Raw genomic sequence first — 19,765 nt, forward strand, 5'->3', positions numbered from 1 at the left:
AAATAAAAAAATTTATATTCCCTAACCATTCTTTTCACTTTAATCGATTAAATGTTACCGTATTGCTCGCCTGATATAGAATAACCGAGTGAGATAGAGAGAATTCTGGTTGAAAAAACCATTTTTTCTTTAAAATAGAAAATCGGTTTTTTCAAATTCAAATTTTGTGTTTGTTTGTCTGCTGTCACAAGAATATTATCATCATCTACCATGAATGAATGGAAATCATATTTTCACTTTTTCACTCCCACAATCAATGAATGAGGGGAAATAAAACAAAGTAACTGTGCATGTGTATATGTGTCTGGTGTGTGTGTATGTAACATTACGACAAATATTCTGCCCATTTGATTCAATAATTTTCGAATGAAAAAAAAACGAAAAATGAAAATGAAAATGAAAAAATTGTTGGCAACCGTTTCGGTTGAAAGCCATACAAGAAGACATAGTGTGTGTGTGAGAGAGAGTGAGAAATAGAAAGCCTATGACAATCAGTTTTGTTTTTTTGTTTTCGAATTCAATTTGGCAAAGAAATACAATTCTGACAAACGATGATGATGATGATCATTCATTCATTCCAATGATGATGATGATGAGGCAAAAGTTTTGTTTTTTACCACAAATTCAAAACAAAAACAACAACCAACCAACCAACCAACCAATTTAATCTTTTAAATTTTTAATTGATTCAATTTCCATTGATTGATTGGTTGATTGATTGATGAAATTAGACAAACAAACAAAAATGCGTATCACGATCATAAGTAAGTAATCCTTCCCTGATCGGATACAATGTTAAAAAATAGAAAAAGAAAAACTCATCAATGTCATGACAACAACATTACCTGTGTTAAATTTTCCCGATGATAATAAAATTGGAAAAATGGATTTTTTTAAATTATTGATTTCTTAAAAATCCTTATTGGGTTACCATGAAAACTAAATTATAACATCATATTAAAAATCATCATGGTTATTAATAAATTGTAAATTTTGATTTGATTTCAATATCAATGGTTTTTTTCTGTGTCTGTGCTTGCGATAATTGAAATTTTTAAGAAAATCATTTTTTTTGTAAATTTTTGGTTTGAATCAATTAAAAAAAAATAATAATAAAATGCTTTCATCATTATCATCGACAAGATTGAAAAAATATTTTACATTTATAATTTGTTTAATAATTTTATCAACATTTTTATTTATTCATCATACGACCAATCAATTTTATCAAAATCAATTACTTAATAATACGCCCAATAGCAATAATAATAATGTAGCAATTTTAAAATATTTTCAACGATTACAACAGATTAATATCGATACAATTCGTTGGATGAAACATTTGAATTTGACTGATTTATATTATAATCGATTACCTCAAATTGAAAAAAATATATTTTCGGATACGGAAAATATAATCATTACTGCTGCTGATCATATTGATAATGATTATGATGATAATGATAATCTAATGTTGACTAAATTTAATCTATCCGATATTGATGGTTTTGATTCGAAAAATAATTTTAAAGGTAATCAATAATAATTTTTTGGATTTTTTTTCTCATTAACTGAATTCTTAATCTTTCAGATAGAATTCTTCTGTTTCATCTTCGATTAATCAATCGAATCGATACCTATATTTATGCTGATCAGCCAATAACCGATGTAGAAAATGAAATTGAACATCGAAGATCAAAAGGAATGAAAACTAATTTGAAAAAATCTGAATTCAAAGTAATAACGAAAATAATTTTGGGTGCAAGATTATGTGATCCATTGGAATATGGTGCCAATTTATCGGTAGTAATATTTGTTGTTACAAAACCGGATGATTTTCATTTACGTTCATTAATTCGTTCAACATGGGCATCAAAATTTCAATCGAACAGCAATACAAGTCGATTATATTTTGTATTCGGTAGAATAATGCGACAAAAATTATTTGATTTTCGTAAAATTGATGAAATGATACGACAAGAAAATGATCATTTTAATGATATTATTCAATGGAATTATTCGGAAGATTATTTTCGTTTAACAATCAAATCAATGGCTATTGTACGTTGGGCAAGTATTTATTGTCCATTAGCTGTTAATGTATTTAAAGTTGATGCAGATGCATTAATCAATTATGATAATTTTATTGAATTTTGTCAAAAATTAAAACAAAATTATCAATATAATCAGCAAAATAATAATGCAGCAAGATTTGCAATCTATGGAAATCTATGGAATAATACTGCTGTTATACGATTACAAAAGAATAAATTTTTTACAAGTTTTCATGATTTTCCAAAAAAATTTTATCCACTTTATACTGGTTCAGCATGGCTTATGAATGGTCGTTCAAGTTGTTTATTTATCTATTTAGCTGCTATACAACAATCAATGCCAGCATTATTATGGGAAGATATTTATATAACTGGTATTGTACCGGAAAAATTGGAAAAAATTTCAAAAATTCCGTTCAAACGTTATCAGATGCCTGGTTTTCAATTCAATGTTAAACCAAAACATATTGATCAATGTATTTATAATCGTAGTATTATATTTACTGAACAAATGAAAGAAACAAATTTACAATCAATATGGAATCATGTAAATAACAATTCTGTTGAACAAACGATAACAGATTCAAATCATACGCCATTATCATGTAAATTTCAATTAAATTGATAATTACATTGTTTTCTCAATTAACCACTGTGATTTTTGCTTGTTTTTTTTTATTGTAAATAAGTAAACGAATTTGATTTGATAATTTTAATAATCATGAATAAAAATATTTTTATAAAATTTTTAATACATTCATTAGTCAATATTATTGCAACAACAGCAAAAAAATAAAAAATAAAATAAAAATATTTAGACTAGGTTCGTAAACTGATTGTCACATATATCGAGAGCGTGAGAGTGGAAAAAACAAATCACCAGATCATTATTATTTTATTGCCATCCTTACAAAAGTATCGGGTGAACCTAATAAATAATATTTTAGTAAATTATAAATGAAAAATAAGTTTCATCTCTTCTTTCCTAACCCTTTTTCTATAATTAATCAATGTTTGATGAACTTCACCATCATATTCATCGAATAAATTTCTTTCTGCCAAATAATTAGCCAATATTACTAATGCAATAAGAATGGAAACCGTAATAAAAATAGTCAACAAGATGATATCTAAATCGGAGAAAATGAGAAAAATTCAAAATTTGAAACATGAAAATATATTTGAAAAAATATTTGATAAACAATTTTACCTCTAATAGATAGTATGAAATTGAATTTATCGATTGGATGTGGTGATGGACCGATGGTTGATGGTTTGAATGTATCGATAATTGAATTCAAATTTTGACATATACCTTGATAATCACATCGACCAGGCATATTTTTTATTTCACATTTTGAATCAACTGGTAATATTCGATTTGGTTTACAAGTTTTTTCGAATTTTTCCAGACAACAAAAATGACAACCTTCAATATATCTTGAACACATTTGACAATGACCATTATGACAAACACCATCCAAATGTTCATCACCACAAAGTGTATAATCGGGTAAAGGTTTACGATCCGGACATAAATATGATTTACCATCACATTCTGAATGGTTTAGACAAAAATTGAGATCATTCGGTAAACAATGTTCACCTTTCATTCGAAATTCACATTTTTCATTACAACATAAAGCATTTGTTTGACTTTGACTACATTTGGCATTCGGTTTTAAACGGCATTTTTTATCGCAACAATTACCACCATCCTTACCTTCATCACATTCTTCACCTTCTTCAACAATTCGATCACCACATTTATTTCTATTTCGACAAGAACCTTCTTTGTTTTAGAATCAAAAAAATATCAAATATATTGATTTAGTTAATCAAAAAAAAAGAAGAAGAAATTAACTTACTTTTAATCATTTCAATAAAATCATCAAATTTCGATTCCAAATTATGATAAATGGCACGATTTGAGCAAGGAGAAAATTTAAAATTATTTGGACCTTTTTTATAATTAAATGGATAGCTCATTATGAATGAACCATTTTCTTCAGGCATACAATCATTTGTTTCAGGATCATGTGGTGAACCAAAATTATGACCAAATTCATGAACAACACTTAGTATACAATAAATTTCCCATGGATTTTTACAATGAGCAAAACTTGATAAACCACCATTAATTTTCTCAAAAATACGTCTTATAAATGTAAGGCCATTCAAATCGGTAATATTTACATTACTAAATACATGTGATAAACAATAATTTTGGTCAGAAATTTTTTCAATATATTCAGTCCAATTATATTGTGGTTTCAATGGATTCATTAATTGTTCTTCTACTTCAATAATTATAACACATGGAAGAATACCAAATCTATCCAATTGATTTTCTGCTGTTGCATTTTCATAACCATTTTCTGACCATTTTGTTTGGAAAAATATTTTATTTACAAATCTGATAACAAATTGACTATGTTGAACAGTTAATATTAAATTTTCATTAAATCTTTGAAATAAATCATAATCAATTTTAAGCTTTATACCACAATAACGAGTTGAACTATGACGTCGATGTCTATGAGAATTCCATTTTGAATAAATATTTGGTACAATAAATGAATGAGGTATATGATTTTCATTGATAAAATGTGTATTTAAATTTTTATCAAAAGAAATACTTGGAGTTAAATAGAATTCATCCGAATCGGTAGAAATTAATAAAGAAATTTCACCATTCACAACATTAATAATACCATATGAATAGATTTTTATTGTATGATTCTTCCATTTGGAATTCATTATTGTGCCTGTAAAATATTTCATTATTGTTAATAGATTATCGATTGGTTCAATATGTCCATCAGATTTGATTGTAAATACATTTAATGGTTCCATATCAATATCAATCAGATTTAATTGTATAATGGAATTATTATAATAATCATTATCAATACAAATTAATAATAGTTCAAATTGATCCTGTTTCGATGATGAATATATTAGTTTAATAAATGCTTGATGTTGTTGTTGTACGTTTGATGATGCTGTTTGATTGACGAAAGATTGAAGAAATAAAATCAAATTCTAATCCAAAATGATATCTATTTTTTACTTACAATTATTGGTTGTTGAACAATTTATTGGATGTGACCAGTATAAGATTATCATTATGATTAGAATATTGTTTGGAATTGGCAGATAAGATGGCATTTTGTTTTTTTTGGTGGTGGAGATTGAGCAAATATAGAAATAATAATAAAAAAATGTAAAAGTGAGATATTTTCTTTCTTTGACCGTAATCAAAGAAAATTTGGCACAATAATGGCTGTGTCAGGGTCAAGTGTTTTCGCTCTGTCTGTGTATTGTTTTCTAAATTGATGATTTAGGGTGAAAAAAAAGAATAATCAACAAGTGAAATGAATTGACAAAATTGAAATCAAAAATGGAGTTTCTTCTTTGTTCATTAATATTACTTGTGATGAAAGTAAATAAAAACAAAGCAAAATTCTTGCTACCATCAATAGAGTGTGGATTGAAACAATGATAATAAATGGCTTATTATTATTATTATTATTGGTTAATCAATGATAATTGCTTAGCAATTCAGTTGCGTGTGATGATTTTATAGTAAAACAATTTTTCATTGTTGCATGACAACCATGATGATGTTCATCATTTTATCACTAATGATGATCACAATTGAATGAATGAATAAAATATTTAATTTGTATTGAATCGATAATTATGCTACCAAATCATTATTTATAAAATTATTATGGCCACTTGAATTGAGTAAATAAATAAATATTAATTAAATTAGAATCGAACAATATAGGCAAAAAACCAAAAAAACAAAACCAGAAAACATTTCGAGATCATTGATCCGATTTGATGCTAAGGGACGCTCCATTTGAAAGATTTCATGAACATTTCGTTTTTGTTTTTTGTTGTTGAAGAAAAAAAAACGTTTCGAAAACGTTTTCATTTTCTGGGTTAAATAAATATGGATGTTGAAAATACCATGATGAAATGATCCGATGCGGCATTCTATTTTTGTCTTCGAAATATCAAATGCGCATGTGTAAAAAGAATCTTGCTCAAAATGCATGCTTTATAAAGAATATTTCCACGTTTATTTTGACGATTTTTTGTTTTGTTTACGTGCATCATTTCAAGTTGTGATTCAACGATTCTTTTTCTGGTTTGTTTGAAAAAAATTTGATGACAACTAATATTATGGCTAATGAACAATTTAATCTCGATGAATTATTCAATGAAATTGATAAGAAAAAATTTCTAATACATTTTGAATATTTTATTAAACATGAAGAAAAATGGTCGGATATAAATGGAAAACGATTGGATATTAATGATATTGTAACGAAAATAACTGAAAATCTATTGAATAATGTTTGTTTATCGGGTTTTAAATATGAAAAATTGTTACTTAAATTACCATGGCTAAAATATCTTTTCAATATCGACGACGACAACGGTGATGATGATAATGAAGAAAAATCATTACGACCAGAAATATTTATCAATTTTATTGCCGAATATATTCGAATATTTCCGAATCGTTGTGAAAAATTTCTTGATGATTTTCTATTCTTTTTACGTGGTAATACATTACTCAATGCATCTGATTCAAATGAAATTGTCAAAATTCAAGATAAAGAATTACAATTATTTAAATGTTTCAAACAAACAATTCAAACATTGATCATTAATGTTAAAAATTTGGAATTTATATTAACACGTCTGATGAAAAAACGTTATCCATTCATTCATAATTCTATTGTACATGAATTTCAATGCTATGCATATAATATAATTAATTTTATTGAATTATTATCCCATGATAATGCAATCGATTTATTGGATTTTTTATTTCAAAAATTATTGGAAATTGATTTGGAACAATTTTTCAATGAATTCATACAACAAAATAAAGAAAATAATCATATATTCGAAATTGAAATTGATTCAATTGTTGATCATGATCAAGAACGATTTAAAAAATTGAAAATTCTTGATTCTATTCTTGATTTATTGTTTGATCATATTGATGATCGTATAAAATATCAAGAAAAACAACAACAACAACAAGAGAAAAATGATAATGATGAAAATGAACATCGTTGGGATAAAATGATACAAATATTAACAACAATATTCTTTCAACGTATTTTATCATCCGATTCGATACATTGTCAATATTTATTATTCTATATTTGTTCACATTCCGAATCATATTGTAATATATTGGTATCCGATCTTTGGACATTATTATCAACACCACAAACACCAATTATTATTCGTCAAAGTAGCTTAAATATTATAATATCATTATTTTTAAATGGACGTTTTATCAATATAAATTCAATATTTTCATTATTGAAACTTATTCTACAATCATTGAATAATTATCTACATTCAAATAATCAATCAATCAAAACGAATTTAAATGAAAATGATTTAATATATTATCAATTATGTATAGGTTTTTGTCAATTATTCTGTATATTTCATAATGATTTTAATCGTAATCAAATTGATTGTCTAAAAAATTTAGATATGAAACGTGCTATAATAACATCAAATTATAAACCATTACAATATGTTTCATTAGAATTAGGTGAACATTTTTTACATCTTTGTAATTATTATCGTATTGGTTATGTAAATATTGCCGATATTCAACATCATACACTTCAACAAACATTTTTACAATATCGTTCAAAAACTTGTTATTTTGGTGGTATTTATTTGAAAACAATTAAAAATCGTATATCAATACATGTAAATGATATGGAAACATTATCGAATGGTACAAATGAAAATATTGGCTATCGAATTCATGATGAATCAATGGTAAATTGTTCAAGAAAAAATGGCTCCAATTATCAACAACAAAAAACAATGATGATGTTATCACAAAGTCCAAATTTTACAACAACAACAACAAGTGATGATGGAATGACTACTAGTCCAACTGAAAGTGGTGGTATCAATAATTCTTTAATATCCAAATTTATTATGAATCATATGCTAAGTGATGATTGTGAAACAATGGAATAAAAAATTTTTTTGTTGTAATTTTAAAAAATTATTAAAATATTCAAATAATAATGCATATTTATTATTCGTTCTATTTGAATTATTAAAAAAAACAAAAATGGTCCAGAAGAAAAAAATTGTGAATCATATTCAATGATGATGACCATCATCATCATCATGTCCATTAATCATCCATTTTGTTTTCGCTTTGACTGATGCCAAATAACGAGATGATGGCATAATAATATAACAATAATATAAACATTTGTCATCGGACAAACACACACAATGTGATCTAATTTCACATTTGTTAACAGTTGTTATAATTGATGATGTTCCAGTGTTCATATAATTTGAATAAGCGTGAAAAAGTAAAAGTAAAAGTATTTTTTGTTTTTATATACAAAATAATAATAATAATAATAATAATAATGGAAAAAGAAAAACAACATTATATACAAATAAAGAATAATCATATTCGCTACTCGATGAGATACATTTTGAAATAATTTTCTAGATATGGATAAAATAATAATAATAATCCATTATTCACTATGCTACACTTAATGTTGTTGTACGACTTTCGGATGGAAAAAAATGTGATGATTGATCGGAATTGAATGTAAAACTATCCTGATCCGGAAGGCACAATTGTTGTTGTTGTTGTTGCTGCTGATGTTGTTGTTGTTGTTGTTGCTGATGATTTTGTTTTTTATTTTGTAAACTTTGTAGATAATGCTATATATGAAATAAAAGGTAAAAAGAAAGAAAAAAAAATCAAAAATTAATCATTTGTTGACGTCTTGATGCAGCAAGCATAATAACCTGTGAAATAACATCACCATGTGCTGTTCGTACTTGATAAAGATAACGATATTTACGATGCCTTTGTTCAAGACGTTGTTCATCTAGATTTGTTGCATTCATATTTATTGAATTTTTTATTGATCGATCATTATTTGAACGAACACTATTTGTAGAATGATGATATAATTTTGCCGATACATTTGGATATGGATAATGATAATGATTTAGGCTACGAATACTTTCACGTGAATGATTTAGAATAGATGGTGTACAACGACCATTACTTGTATTATCAACCATACCATAACCATTATGATATTTATAATGACGTGCCGTACAACAACATTGTATTATAATACCAATCAATGTAAATATTGGCCATAATAATAATATGATAAATGATCCAAAACATAATGATTGTGATCGTTTTATACCGGACAATAAACCATACCAATCATTTGTTGGATTTGTTCCAATTATATTATAACCATTATTATTGATAATATCGTTTGTTGTCGACGATCCAACAAAATTATTACTATTACTACTTAGTTGATCCAAAAACCAATGTATCACTTTAAAATCTTCAAGAAAATAATCGATACATAATAATGCCAATGCACTTCCATACATACTGGATGCCATTATTGTACCGCCTGAATTTTTTTTCATATAAAAAAACGAAAAAAAGAAAGAATAGAAATTAGTTCAAATAACATTCGATTTGATATTTGATCAAATTGAAAACAATGAAATATTGATCTATTTGCGAATAGATCAATGGACAGGAAGGATGTTTTTTTTATTAATAAACACGTTGTGAACCAGAACAAAAAATTTTACAAAGTTTCTGGTCCATCGAGCAGCAACAAATAAAAGATTCATTCAATGAGAATATTAAACACACATACAATGATAATAAAAGACAGGCCAATGACCAATGTACATTTGCAGTTTTATTATTGTTGTTGGTTGGTTTTTTTTGTTGCTAAATAATAAATAAACTATATTTTTATGATAATGTAGAAATAATCTAGTTCAAATAAGGATAATCAAAACTGAAATGTAGATATATAAATTTGATAAAATAAAAAGTCAATGTTCGATATAATGGCCAGTTGAATAATAAAATCCCAAACCAAGTGATCACAAATTATTCAAATGAGTTTTTTAGCTGAATTTTAAAAACTGATCTTTAACTAAATATTTGTACCAAAAATATGTGATCAATGTGTGTATATAAAATTAATTGAAATTGACAAAATGTAAAAAATTTTCCAACCAAAAAAAATTGTCACAACAATATGAAATAATGATAGTATTACATATAGTATTAAAAAAACAGCTTACCTTTAGAAAAATAAACGGTTGTCAATGAACCAACCAAACTTAATGAAATAAAAAATACCAATAATGTTAATGATGATAATGGTGCTTGTAATGGAATATAATATGATCGTAATAGATATATCACAATTAATAAACCAATGGCTAACATAAGGCCAAGATGTATACCGATGATGAATAGACCAAGATAGGCGACTAGCATTGTAAACAAACCAATCATAAGACCGGCTAATAATGATGCAATTAGATTACCATGTTGTGGAATTAATGTTGGCACAATAGATATATTTTCAGCTGTACATATTGTATGAAATAATATGGCACCAAGAATAAAACCAACAAAAAAACTAAATGCACGAAAACAACGATAACCATAGGTAAAATAAACAACACCCAATACCAATAGACTTGAGCAAAGCATCGATGTAATTAATTCATAATCTTCAGGTGAATGAAAACATTGTCGACCACCGGGAGCAAATGAAAATATATTATTTGTATCATCGGGTTGAATATTATCAACAAAAATATCTGTCATTGTTGTACTTGATGTTTGAAAAAAAATTGGTCGTTGATAATCTTCGGTTAAATTTGATGCTATTGTTGTTGATGATGTTAAAAATGGTGTTAAACTAATATTATCAATAGAAGATGATTGACTATGAAGAAGATTATTATTATTATCTTGATGACTATTTTGATCTAGGTTGACAACATTAATATTGGTAGTTGTTGAATAAAGATTTGATCGATTATCATTCGATGTTCGTATTATTCTATTCAAATCGAATAATTTCTGTATCGGTGTCATCATTGTTGTTGATGATGATGATCGATGATTATCATCAACATGATGATTACGTGGATAATGAGGTATTATTGTTGTTGTTGGCATGATTGTTGTTGTTGTTTTTGTCGATGATATTGTTGAATTTAAATTGATCGATGTTGAATTTTCATTAAAATTTAAATCATTTAAAATGCTTGAAATTGTTGTTGTCAAATTTTCGGATGATAGGATTTCAACACTTTCCACATTATGATGATAACCACTGGAATCTGTATTGAAAAATTCCATAAAATCTTCATCATCATTATCATTGTTGGCTATTCCAACAATATCATCATCATCATCATTATGATGATGATTATTTTGATCATTCAATGTTGAAAACAAGAATAAATCCTTCATGTAATGAAAAAAATTGTCAATGTTTTTTGAAAAAATATTTTTATCTTCAATTGGCAATGTTGTTAGATTAGTTTGTTTAGTATAATTTTCCGTTTCAATTTGACTATTATTGTTGTCATTATTATTCAAAATGGTAAATGATGAATTTAATGATTTTTGTTGTTGTTGATGATAAGGTTGTTGTGATTGATTTGTTGTTGTTGTTGTTGATTGAATCAAATTCTGAATTGAAGAATTTAAAAATAATGTTGATTTAGCCATAAGATTTTCAATGATGAATATTGGTCAAGAAATGTTTCCTACAAACAAGTCCAACAAACAAGAAGAGAGTGAGAAAGAAATCGGATTAACATTTTTTCAAAATGGAAAAAAATTGCTCAATTAACACAGGCCATTTTCTCAAATAGATCTGGAAAAATAATAATCTTTAAGATAATGACAATGAAGTCGTGTGAAACATTAAGCATTAACAAAATAGAAAAAAAACACCACACTAGAACAAACCGAAACATTCATTACCATTATCAATGGAAAGAAAAAAGGGATTAAAGATTAATATAGTCGACTTGACGATTACGATTATTATGTCCAATAGTTTGTTTTAGCAATAGTTTATTACGTAGGTGTAAATAAAATTATCAAAATTTTCTACATACATTTTTTATCATTACAACAAAAAAAAACATTATTATTGTTCAATTCAATTATACTGTTCCAGAAAACTGAAAACGATTCAAATTTTTTTAGCTCAGACTTAAAGCCATTTTGCTTTGTGTGAAAAAAAAATATTGACATTATTCAATTTTTCCATTCAATCAAAAATCACACACTCGTATTCAATTTTCAATGAAATTCACAACAAACAAAAAAATTCAAATTGCGTGCGTGTTCATTCATCATTCAAGAAGCAGCAAAAAAAAAATGAATAAATAAACACACAATCAGAAATCTATAAAAGTTTTCCATTTAGAAAAAAAAATATTCAAATTTCAATCGTTTTTTAATTAAATTGGCTGCTGAAATGAAGAAAAAATTGATAATTAACCTTGAAAACTAACTGAATATTTGAATAAATTATTCGATTGAATATCCGGAGAGGAAAAGAAACAACTTTTGATAATTGAATTAATAATAAAGTTCAAGATGAAGGATTCTTTGTCGATTGACATTCATTCACCAACCACAAAATAAAACAAACCTCGAAAATCAATTTGTTAGGATTCATTTTGATCATCAGCATCTTTGATAATTTTGAAGAAAAGCACAATGAAAACATACGAAAAAAACAATAGATTTTCAATAGATGTTATCGGATAAATCACAAAAACAAAAACAAAACGAAATTTGAGCCAAACAATCAATTGGTGAATTCAAATGTTCAAATGTAATTTGTAAACAAACAATCATCGATTGAACAAATCACAATAATGGTAATGATGATGATGGTATGGTATTTTTATAATGTTAATTTTTCGTCGTTCTTGTAGTTGAATAACGTTAAACAATCGTTCGTTTTTTTTTTGAATTTTCAAATCACCAATGAAAATTTTAATATCAAACGAACGTAAAACGAAACGGAAATTTTAATATCAAACAACTTTTTACACAAATGAAAATTATACGAATGTCGAATTGATTGACAGTAAAAAATTTTTGTTTTGGCTGTATAAAATTTACGAAAAGAAAAAACAGTAGACATTATTCATTCATTCACTATGAATGAATGAATGAATGAATGGGAGAAAAACGATGCAATGATTCAATCTTTGTATTTCGTATTTCTCTCTCTCTTACACATTTCACTCTCTTTGTCAATTTTTTTTGCGTTCGTTCATCATCATCATCATCATAATAATCATCTGTAAGTGGTAGTAGTGTTTCAAGTTATATGTCGTCGTCGTTGTCGTCGTATGAAAAACGGATAAAAATCATTCATTTTTACGACTGTTTTTCGCTGTTGTTATGAAATGAAATGAAAATAAAGAGAGAGAGAGAGAAAGGTTATGTGTTTTTATGAACAAGATCAACACACACAAAAAGACCATAGAAAGATTGATAGTTTGGAAAAACAACAAAACAAAAAATAAAACCGTAGTCGTTATGACAACGTTTTCAGCGAAAAAAAGGAAAGGCAAAAAAAATCCAAAATGATGATGGCTATCACCGGTGTGTGTATGTGGATGATTTCAATTTCAAATTTTTTTGTTTTGTTTATCGATCTATGCTGGTATATTTTCCTATATATTGAAATTGAAAACGACAGGATGTTTCAATTCATACGCAAGCAATATTCATTTAAACAACAAAACCACATATGTTTTCGCTGCCAAAGGCCAAAGTTTACAAACATTATTTGGCCAAATGTTTTTGTCTGTTTTGTTTTGGTTTTTTTGGTTCTGAATGAATCGTGAAGGTTAGGTAAGAAGTAAGCAATAACAACAACACCTGGAGAGACCCAAATGTTGTTTGTCATTGAGAAAATAAAAAAAAAGTCACGGCATGTGTTCCCCATTAAGTGTTTTTTTTGTGTGTGTGTAAAAGCCATCAACCTGATATGAACACCAAAAATTACTCTAGGGTCCATTTAGTCATTCATTCATTCATTCATTCAGAAAAAAAAGTCAAACCACAATTGAGTGATGAGCAATGTATGTTAAATAATCTCAGGTGTTTGTTCAACAGCAACAGATAATAATGCATATCTCAATAGAAATCGTGGGATTTTTTTTCGTTCTTCTTTCAAAAAAAAAAAAATTAAATATTTACATAAAAGATTTACCATTCAAAAGAATAAAAATGTTCGACCAGTCAGGTCAATCATCATCATCATCATCAACAACAACGAATAATCGAATCAAATTGATTCGCATCGTTCGATCAATGAATGATTATGCACACATGATGTCAAGTATAGATCAATTTTCCATTTACTTATCATTTTGGTGATCCAGATTATTTAGGGATGATCTTCAACTGAATGAATGAAGTAAAATGCCTTGCATACAACAGCCCTGATGATGATGATGATGATTATGATGACCACTTATGTGGGAAAAAAAAAGCGATGGATAAAGTTGAAAAAATCCCTGCATTTTTTTAATCATCTTATGTCTGAAAGGCATTGAAAACAACTACAACTACAAATCCTATGATTGATTGAATTGATAAAACTGGATAAACACCACCATCATCATCATTGAGAAGAGAAAAAAAACATTGAATAAATTAATAATCATGATCGATTGGCTAATTAGTGTGTGTTTCGGTGTATCGATGTAATTTTACAATATTGCATTCATTATCAAAATGATTTTAACCCTTTCATTGTTATTAGGTGTAGTTTTTTCTTGTTTCAATAGTTTCAATTTCTTTTCTTTTTTTCAAGGAAAATTTTCCTGAAGGAAAACAAAAGTGCTTGAATAATATTGATCCTCCACAGGCGTGTTATTTTTTTCTTCTTTCTTACTTAACATTTGAATAATTATTGGTCTGATGATATTCAAGAGGCTAGACTTTGCCTCACATACATCAATTTAACCTTTGACCAAAAACCTGTATTTAAAAAAAAAGAAATAACGATAAGTGATAAAATATTGTGACCACGTTTTTTTTGATTGCAAGAAACCAAAAAAAAAACTCAAGGTTCATTCAAGTAGGTAGATTGGGTATAAATTAATGATGCTTTTCTCACGGATTTCACCCAAAAAAAAAAGAAAAGAAAGGCGAACACCACACACACACATTAGTTTACAAACGAAAAAAACTATAGTTGATAATCATTAAAGACAAGCAGCATTCAATTCATTGATAATGATGATGACATTATACACAAGGTTTTTTTTTTCTTTATATAATTTGATGACACATAGGGTATCTGGTTTTTAATGGTGGGTTAACCTTGAAGAAAAATTATCATCAAAATTATCATCACGACCACAATGAAAAATGGTGATCAAGTTTTTGGTTGATATGTTAACCATATGGTCATCATTATCAATGACAAGAAAAAAAAGTCAAACAACAAGTGTATCAACTACCAAAACAATGGATTTTGAATGAAATTATCCGTTTTTGTTGACCACCAAAATGTCATTTATCATCAACATGATGGATGATGAATGAATAGCCATATATACCTTATGTTTTTTGAAAAAATTCAATCCAAGTTCATTCATCTATGATGAAATGATAATACGAAAAAAATAGAAGAAAATAATTCACCCATCCTCTAAAAAAGTGTTTAGAAAGAAAGATAACCGGTGGATCATCATTTGTTATTCGCTAATTTCAAAGACAAAATAAGAAAATATTCAAAGAATGGATTCATGGTCCAATGATCATCATTATCATCATCATCATGGATTTTTTGACAATTATCTATCACCATAGGAATGTTGTTGTTGACAACATTTTTGAAAGAAAAGAAAAACTGGAAAAATTTAATAATAAGAAAAAACTTACGGCACTAGTTTTGTGATTGTCACCAAAGTTAAAAAAACAATTATGTGTGAACGTTTTTATTTTTAGAAAAAAGCATTCAATGAATCAATGAAATGAAAAAAACGAATCCCGATCAATTGAAAAATAATGAAATTATCGATTGAATGAAGCAGGATAACGGATACTCTCAGCTAGAAAATTGCTAAAGTTTTTGAACCAGAAAAATCGAGAGCAGAAAAAAGAATGGAATCAGAAAAAAACCAAACTTGGTAGCCAATCATAACCAATCTAATTCAATCAACAACAGAAAAAAAAGATGTGATTGTCAAAATCATTTTGATTATGATGATTATTATGATTAATAACATTCATTTGATTGATGAATTTCAATTGAAAATTTATTGATTGGTGAAACAAAAAATGAATAAATGTCAATCATCTTTTACGATCAAACAAAGAGAGAGAGAAAAAGGTCAAATGTCAAAAGAATTTCCAACTTACTTTAATGCTTTGTGTTTTGATATCGAAGATCAGAAAAAAAGTTTATTGTCGTTGTTGTTGTTGATGAACCGAAAGAATCAAAATCTGAATAATCAATGTGTGTGTGTGTAATAAACAAATGAAATCAACAATCAAAGAAAACAACAACAAAAACAAAAACAACAATAAAAACAACAGAAAAACCAGAAAATTTATTAGTGACAAATGTCAAAATGATAAATGTCAATGATGGAATCAACAAGATTCAATGAAAATAAACTAAACTAAATTACATAGGAAATGAAAAATTTTTTGGATGAAAGGAAATCCGTTGTTGTTATACAAATGGGGAAAACAAAAAATTATGGATTATAATCTTTTTGTTTGATGATAAAAAGAAATGTTTCACTATGGTTACAAAGTTGTCAATCTAAGCATATTTTTTCGTTGTTGGAAAAGAAAAAGAATGTCAGGAATGCATTCATCATGAATCATAAAACGTAAAACGTAAAACGCACAAACAAACGAAAATACTTTTAATCAAATTAATGCAAAACATTAAAATTCTTTTAACTTTTTGAAAAAAAAAGATTAATTAAAGAACCAAACAAGCAATAAGATTAATGATTTGTAAAAAAAATTCGTTAATTCGAATTACTTTTTTTTCTTAAAAAAAGTTTGTAATGTTGACTTTCTATTCGAATTGATTATAAATATTAGTTTTTTTACAAAAAAGTAATAATAATTTCTTAACATTTTGATCCCGTCATCTGTCTGTTTGTGAGTCTCTCTCTCTCTCTCTCTCGTCTACAAAGATCTAAATTTAGACATTTTCTTTCTTTCAGGCTCGAAATTCTCTATTTCATCAAACCAAAAAACAATGAATAATAATAATAATAATGATGATGAATTGATAAACATTATAAAATGTATAGAGAATGAATTTGATACATCATTTAAATGTTTATTGAAAAAATGTACAGAATTTACAAATGTTAACTGTTTTTATTGTAATGAATGTGATAAAACTATCAGCAACAGCCACCACCACCGCAACAACAACAACAACCAGGAAGTGAAAAATGATGATGATTATGATGATGATGATGATGATGAAGATGAATCAAAAACATTACAATCGTTGACATTTACGGATGATTATAGCAATAATGAAAAGAATAATGATGGTGATGGCAATGGCAATGGCGATGGCGATGATAAAAATGAACAAAATGAAACATTAATTGAACAATTGAAACCAGAATTAATACGTATAGCATTATCCGAAGCAAAATTAATGATAAAAACATATTTACTTGCTGAACGTACAAAACAAATGAAACAAAAAATCGAACGTTTAGAAATGGAAAATTTTCATCTACGAAATCGATTGAAATCAACTGTATGGTGTAATAGTATTGTTGATTTGGATGATGGTGAAAACGATGACGATAAACTTTCACACGGCTATGGTGATGCGGCCGACAAATGTGATGCTAAAAATGACACCACCACCACCACCAATCTAATAATGTTAAAATGTGCAATCGAACAAGAAATTCAAAACTATCGAAATGATTATAATAATTATAATGATTATCAACAACAACAACGAGAACAAAATAAACAATTACGTAAACAACAACGTTATGAAAATAAAATTTATGGATTAAATCAAGTGATTAGTTATTTAAAAAAAGAATTATCTGGTAGAGTACAACAAATACAATTATTAAGTAATTTTAATAATCAAAATCAAAATAATAATGATAATCCAATTTATAATGATATAAATGAAATGATTAAAGAATCATCATCATTATTATTAATGAATAATGATGATTATCTAAAAATTTGGAAACAATTAGCATTTGAAATTGAATTGAATCGTTTTAAAACATTGATTCGAATCGCTGAATATGATGATCACAGTGATGATGATGATGATGATGAAGAATTTGGTCAACAACCACGACAATCACTGAACGATTCAGATAAATTACAATCAATATTATTGAATGAAACTGGTATCAAATTGAATTGGAAATATTTACAACAAACTACTAAAAATAATCATCATCAAAAATCATTATCGATGGATTGTAAACAATTTTATGAACGTATGGGACAAATATATTTTATAAATATATTTATAAAAACAGATAAACGATTAGGATTAAAAATTATTGGTAATAAACGTACACCATTAATGATATGGAAAATTAAATCAAATAGTTTAGCTGAAATGAATGGTCATTTTCGTATGGGTGATTTAATTTTATCATTAGATCAAGATGAAATGATTGATAAAACACCTGAAGATTTTTTTAAATTAATTGAACAAAAATATTCGGGAAAATGGTGTCGTTTTAGTATATTACGTATACCAAAAATTTCTAAATATCAATCTGAATTGGAAATGAAATTAAATTTTGAATTATTATATGATGATCCATTTGAATTGAATACAATGTGATTTAGCAGTAAACATATTTAAATGGCAAAAAGAGAAACTAACGATATATCCTTATTTGGTCATCTTTTTTTTGTTGACATCACTTTTTTTCTCTTTTGATTACAATCAATAAAATAAAGTAGTTGATTTCACGCAATGTTTTTTCTTTTTCTTTTTCAATGACCAATTCCATGGACGAAGACGACTTGGATGAAAAACTGAAAACACCTAGATTTAAATCAAATTATTAGTTTTGTTTGAGCTCAGGACAAACTTGTAAATATTGAGAACACCGGATGATGATGTTTTTGATTTTTTTCGGAAAAAAAACCAAACAAACAACATTACGTATCAAGAACAAGGTCAATTTTTTTAAAAAAAAGCATGGAAAAATGATCCAAAAATAACATCACATTTTCAGAAAAAAAAGTAAGTTTAGCCCAGGCGCTTATTTACCTTGATGAAAATTTTATTTTATTTTCAAAATGATGACAAATATATTAATGCTTTCAAACAAACATTCAATTGATTGAAAATTTCATTTTGATGTAAACAAAATTATGATGTAAAACGACGAAAACAACAACAACCGAAATAAACATTTACAGAATAAACACACACTAATAGCACACCAGTGTTATCATCTTTATCCGAAAAAAAAATTTTTTTGATTCATTGATTTTGCGCGATTCGAATATTTTGACTTTGTTGCTTATTTTTTTCCTAGGTCCTTTTCAATTTAACCCACATCAACTACATCTACATTGAATTGACCGAGATTGTTGGGTTCCAACTCATCAACAACGATGGCGGATAGATATTTTTTTTTTAAATACGCCTGTCTGATTCGAATGTGTCAATGATGGCCTAATTTTTTTTCCAAAAAAAAAAAAAAACATTCGAATCTCGGTATATAAAACATTCGAATTGTATACACTACACTGTTAAAAACGGCCTGAGGTTATATCC

At 26.8% G+C, this 19,765-nt stretch overlaps 5 protein-coding genes across 7 annotated transcripts; 3 read left to right on the forward strand and 2 right to left on the reverse strand.

The window, feature by feature from the left end:
• Nucleotides 1-1,079: 1,079 nt before the first annotated feature.
• Nucleotides 1,080-2,728, forward strand: LOC113797358 (beta-1,3-galactosyltransferase 9-like). Its single transcript, XM_027347719.2, has 2 exons — nt 1,080-1,532; nt 1,592-2,728. Exons 1-2 carry the CDS (start codon nt 1,118-1,120, stop codon nt 2,677-2,679), a joined length of 1,503 nt encoding a protein of 500 aa, XP_027203520.2. The 5' UTR covers nt 1,080-1,117; the 3' UTR covers nt 2,680-2,728.
• A 23-nt stretch (nt 2,729-2,751) lies between these two features.
• LOC113797357 (ADAM 17-like protease) lies at nt 2,752-5,482 on the reverse strand. Of its 2 annotated transcripts, none has more exons than XM_075824537.1 (5): nt 5,132-5,482; nt 3,923-5,059; nt 3,265-3,843; nt 3,046-3,184; nt 2,752-2,984 (listed from the first exon to the last, which is right to left on the reverse strand). In XM_075824537.1, exons 1-5 carry the CDS (start codon nt 5,223-5,225, stop codon nt 2,945-2,947), a joined length of 1,989 nt encoding a protein of 662 aa, XP_075680652.1. In that variant the 5' UTR covers nt 5,226-5,482; the 3' UTR covers nt 2,752-2,944. The 2 variants fall into 2 exon arrangements, with proteins under 2 accessions (XP_075680652.1, XP_075680650.1); XM_075824535.1 differs by having other exon boundaries at nt 3,265-3,846.
• Nucleotides 5,483-5,891: 409 nt separating this feature from the next.
• Tif-IA (RNA polymerase I-specific transcription initiation factor RRN3 homolog Tif-IA) lies at nt 5,892-8,112 on the forward strand. The gene has a single exon (XM_027347818.2). It carries the CDS (start codon nt 6,237-6,239, stop codon nt 8,094-8,096), a length of 1,860 nt encoding a protein of 619 aa, XP_027203619.2. The 5' UTR covers nt 5,892-6,236; the 3' UTR covers nt 8,097-8,112.
• Nucleotides 8,109-19,659, reverse strand: LOC113797306 (uncharacterized). Of its 2 annotated transcripts, none has more exons than XM_075824532.1 (4): nt 19,253-19,659; nt 10,233-11,720; nt 8,901-9,538; nt 8,109-8,813 (listed from the first exon to the last, which is right to left on the reverse strand). In XM_075824532.1, the coding sequence occupies exons 2-4, from the start codon at nt 11,680-11,682 to the stop codon at nt 8,628-8,630; spliced, it is 2,274 nt and encodes a 757-aa protein (XP_075680647.1). In that variant the 5' UTR covers nt 11,683-11,720; nt 19,253-19,659; the 3' UTR covers nt 8,109-8,627. The 2 variants fall into 2 exon arrangements, with proteins under 2 accessions (XP_075680647.1, XP_075680646.1); XM_075824531.1 differs by lacking the exon at nt 19,253-19,659 and adding an exon at nt 12,620-12,741.
• On the forward strand, nt 17,046-18,953 carry LOC142646234 (uncharacterized). Its single transcript, XM_075824538.1, has 2 exons — nt 17,046-17,121; nt 17,187-18,953. Exon 2 carries the CDS (start codon nt 17,222-17,224, stop codon nt 18,815-18,817), a length of 1,596 nt encoding a protein of 531 aa, XP_075680653.1. The 5' UTR covers nt 17,046-17,121; nt 17,187-17,221; the 3' UTR covers nt 18,818-18,953.
• Nucleotides 19,660-19,765: the final 106 nt, after the last annotated feature.

The sequence above is a fragment of the Dermatophagoides pteronyssinus genome, unplaced genomic scaffold, assembly GCF_027571235.1.
Source record: "Dermatophagoides pteronyssinus isolate colony J.1.1.1.1 unplaced genomic scaffold, Derpt_VIB-CSIC_2022.12 sq0002, whole genome shotgun sequence".
NCBI lineage: Eukaryota > Metazoa > Arthropoda > Arachnida > Sarcoptiformes > Pyroglyphidae > Dermatophagoides > Dermatophagoides pteronyssinus.

What these genes read in the sequence shown, in the direction of transcription:
- LOC113797358 (XM_027347719.2), top strand. Translation starts at nt 1,118, where the DNA reads ATGCTTTCATCATTATCATCGACAAGATTGAAAAAATATTTTACATTT. An exon ending in TTCGAAAAATAATTTTAAAG is followed by an intron (nt 1,533 to 1,591) that starts GTAATCAATAAT and finishes TTAATCTTTCAG; the next exon opens with ATAGAATTCTTCTGTTTCAT.
- LOC113797357 (XM_075824535.1), bottom strand. Translation starts at nt 5,225, where the DNA reads ATGCCATCTTATCTGCCAATTCCAAACAATATTCTAATCATAATGATA. An exon ending in TTGTTCAACAACCAATAATT is followed by an intron (nt 5,060 to 5,131) that starts GTAAGTAAAAAA and finishes TCAATCAAACAG; the next exon opens with CATCATCAAACGTACAACAA. An exon ending in TTGATTAATTATAGAAAAAG is followed by an intron (nt 2,985 to 3,045) that starts GGTTAGGAAAGA and finishes ATATTATTTATT; the next exon opens with AGGTTCACCCGATACTTTTG.
- Tif-IA (XM_027347818.2), top strand. Translation starts at nt 6,237, where the DNA reads ATGACAACTAATATTATGGCTAATGAACAATTTAATCTCGATGAATTA.
- LOC113797306 (XM_075824532.1), bottom strand. Translation starts at nt 11,682, where the DNA reads ATGGCTAAATCAACATTATTTTTAAATTCTTCAATTCAGAATTTGATT. An exon ending in AACCGTTTATTTTTCTAAAG is followed by an intron (nt 9,539 to 10,232) that starts GTAAGCTGTTTT and finishes AAAAAAATTCAG; the next exon opens with GCGGTACAATAATGGCATCC. An exon ending in ATGGTGATGTTATTTCACAG is followed by an intron (nt 8,814 to 8,900) that starts GTTATTATGCTT and finishes TTTCATATATAG; the next exon opens with CATTATCTACAAAGTTTACA.
- LOC142646234 (XM_075824538.1), top strand. Translation starts at nt 17,222, where the DNA reads ATGAATAATAATAATAATAATGATGATGAATTGATAAACATTATAAAA.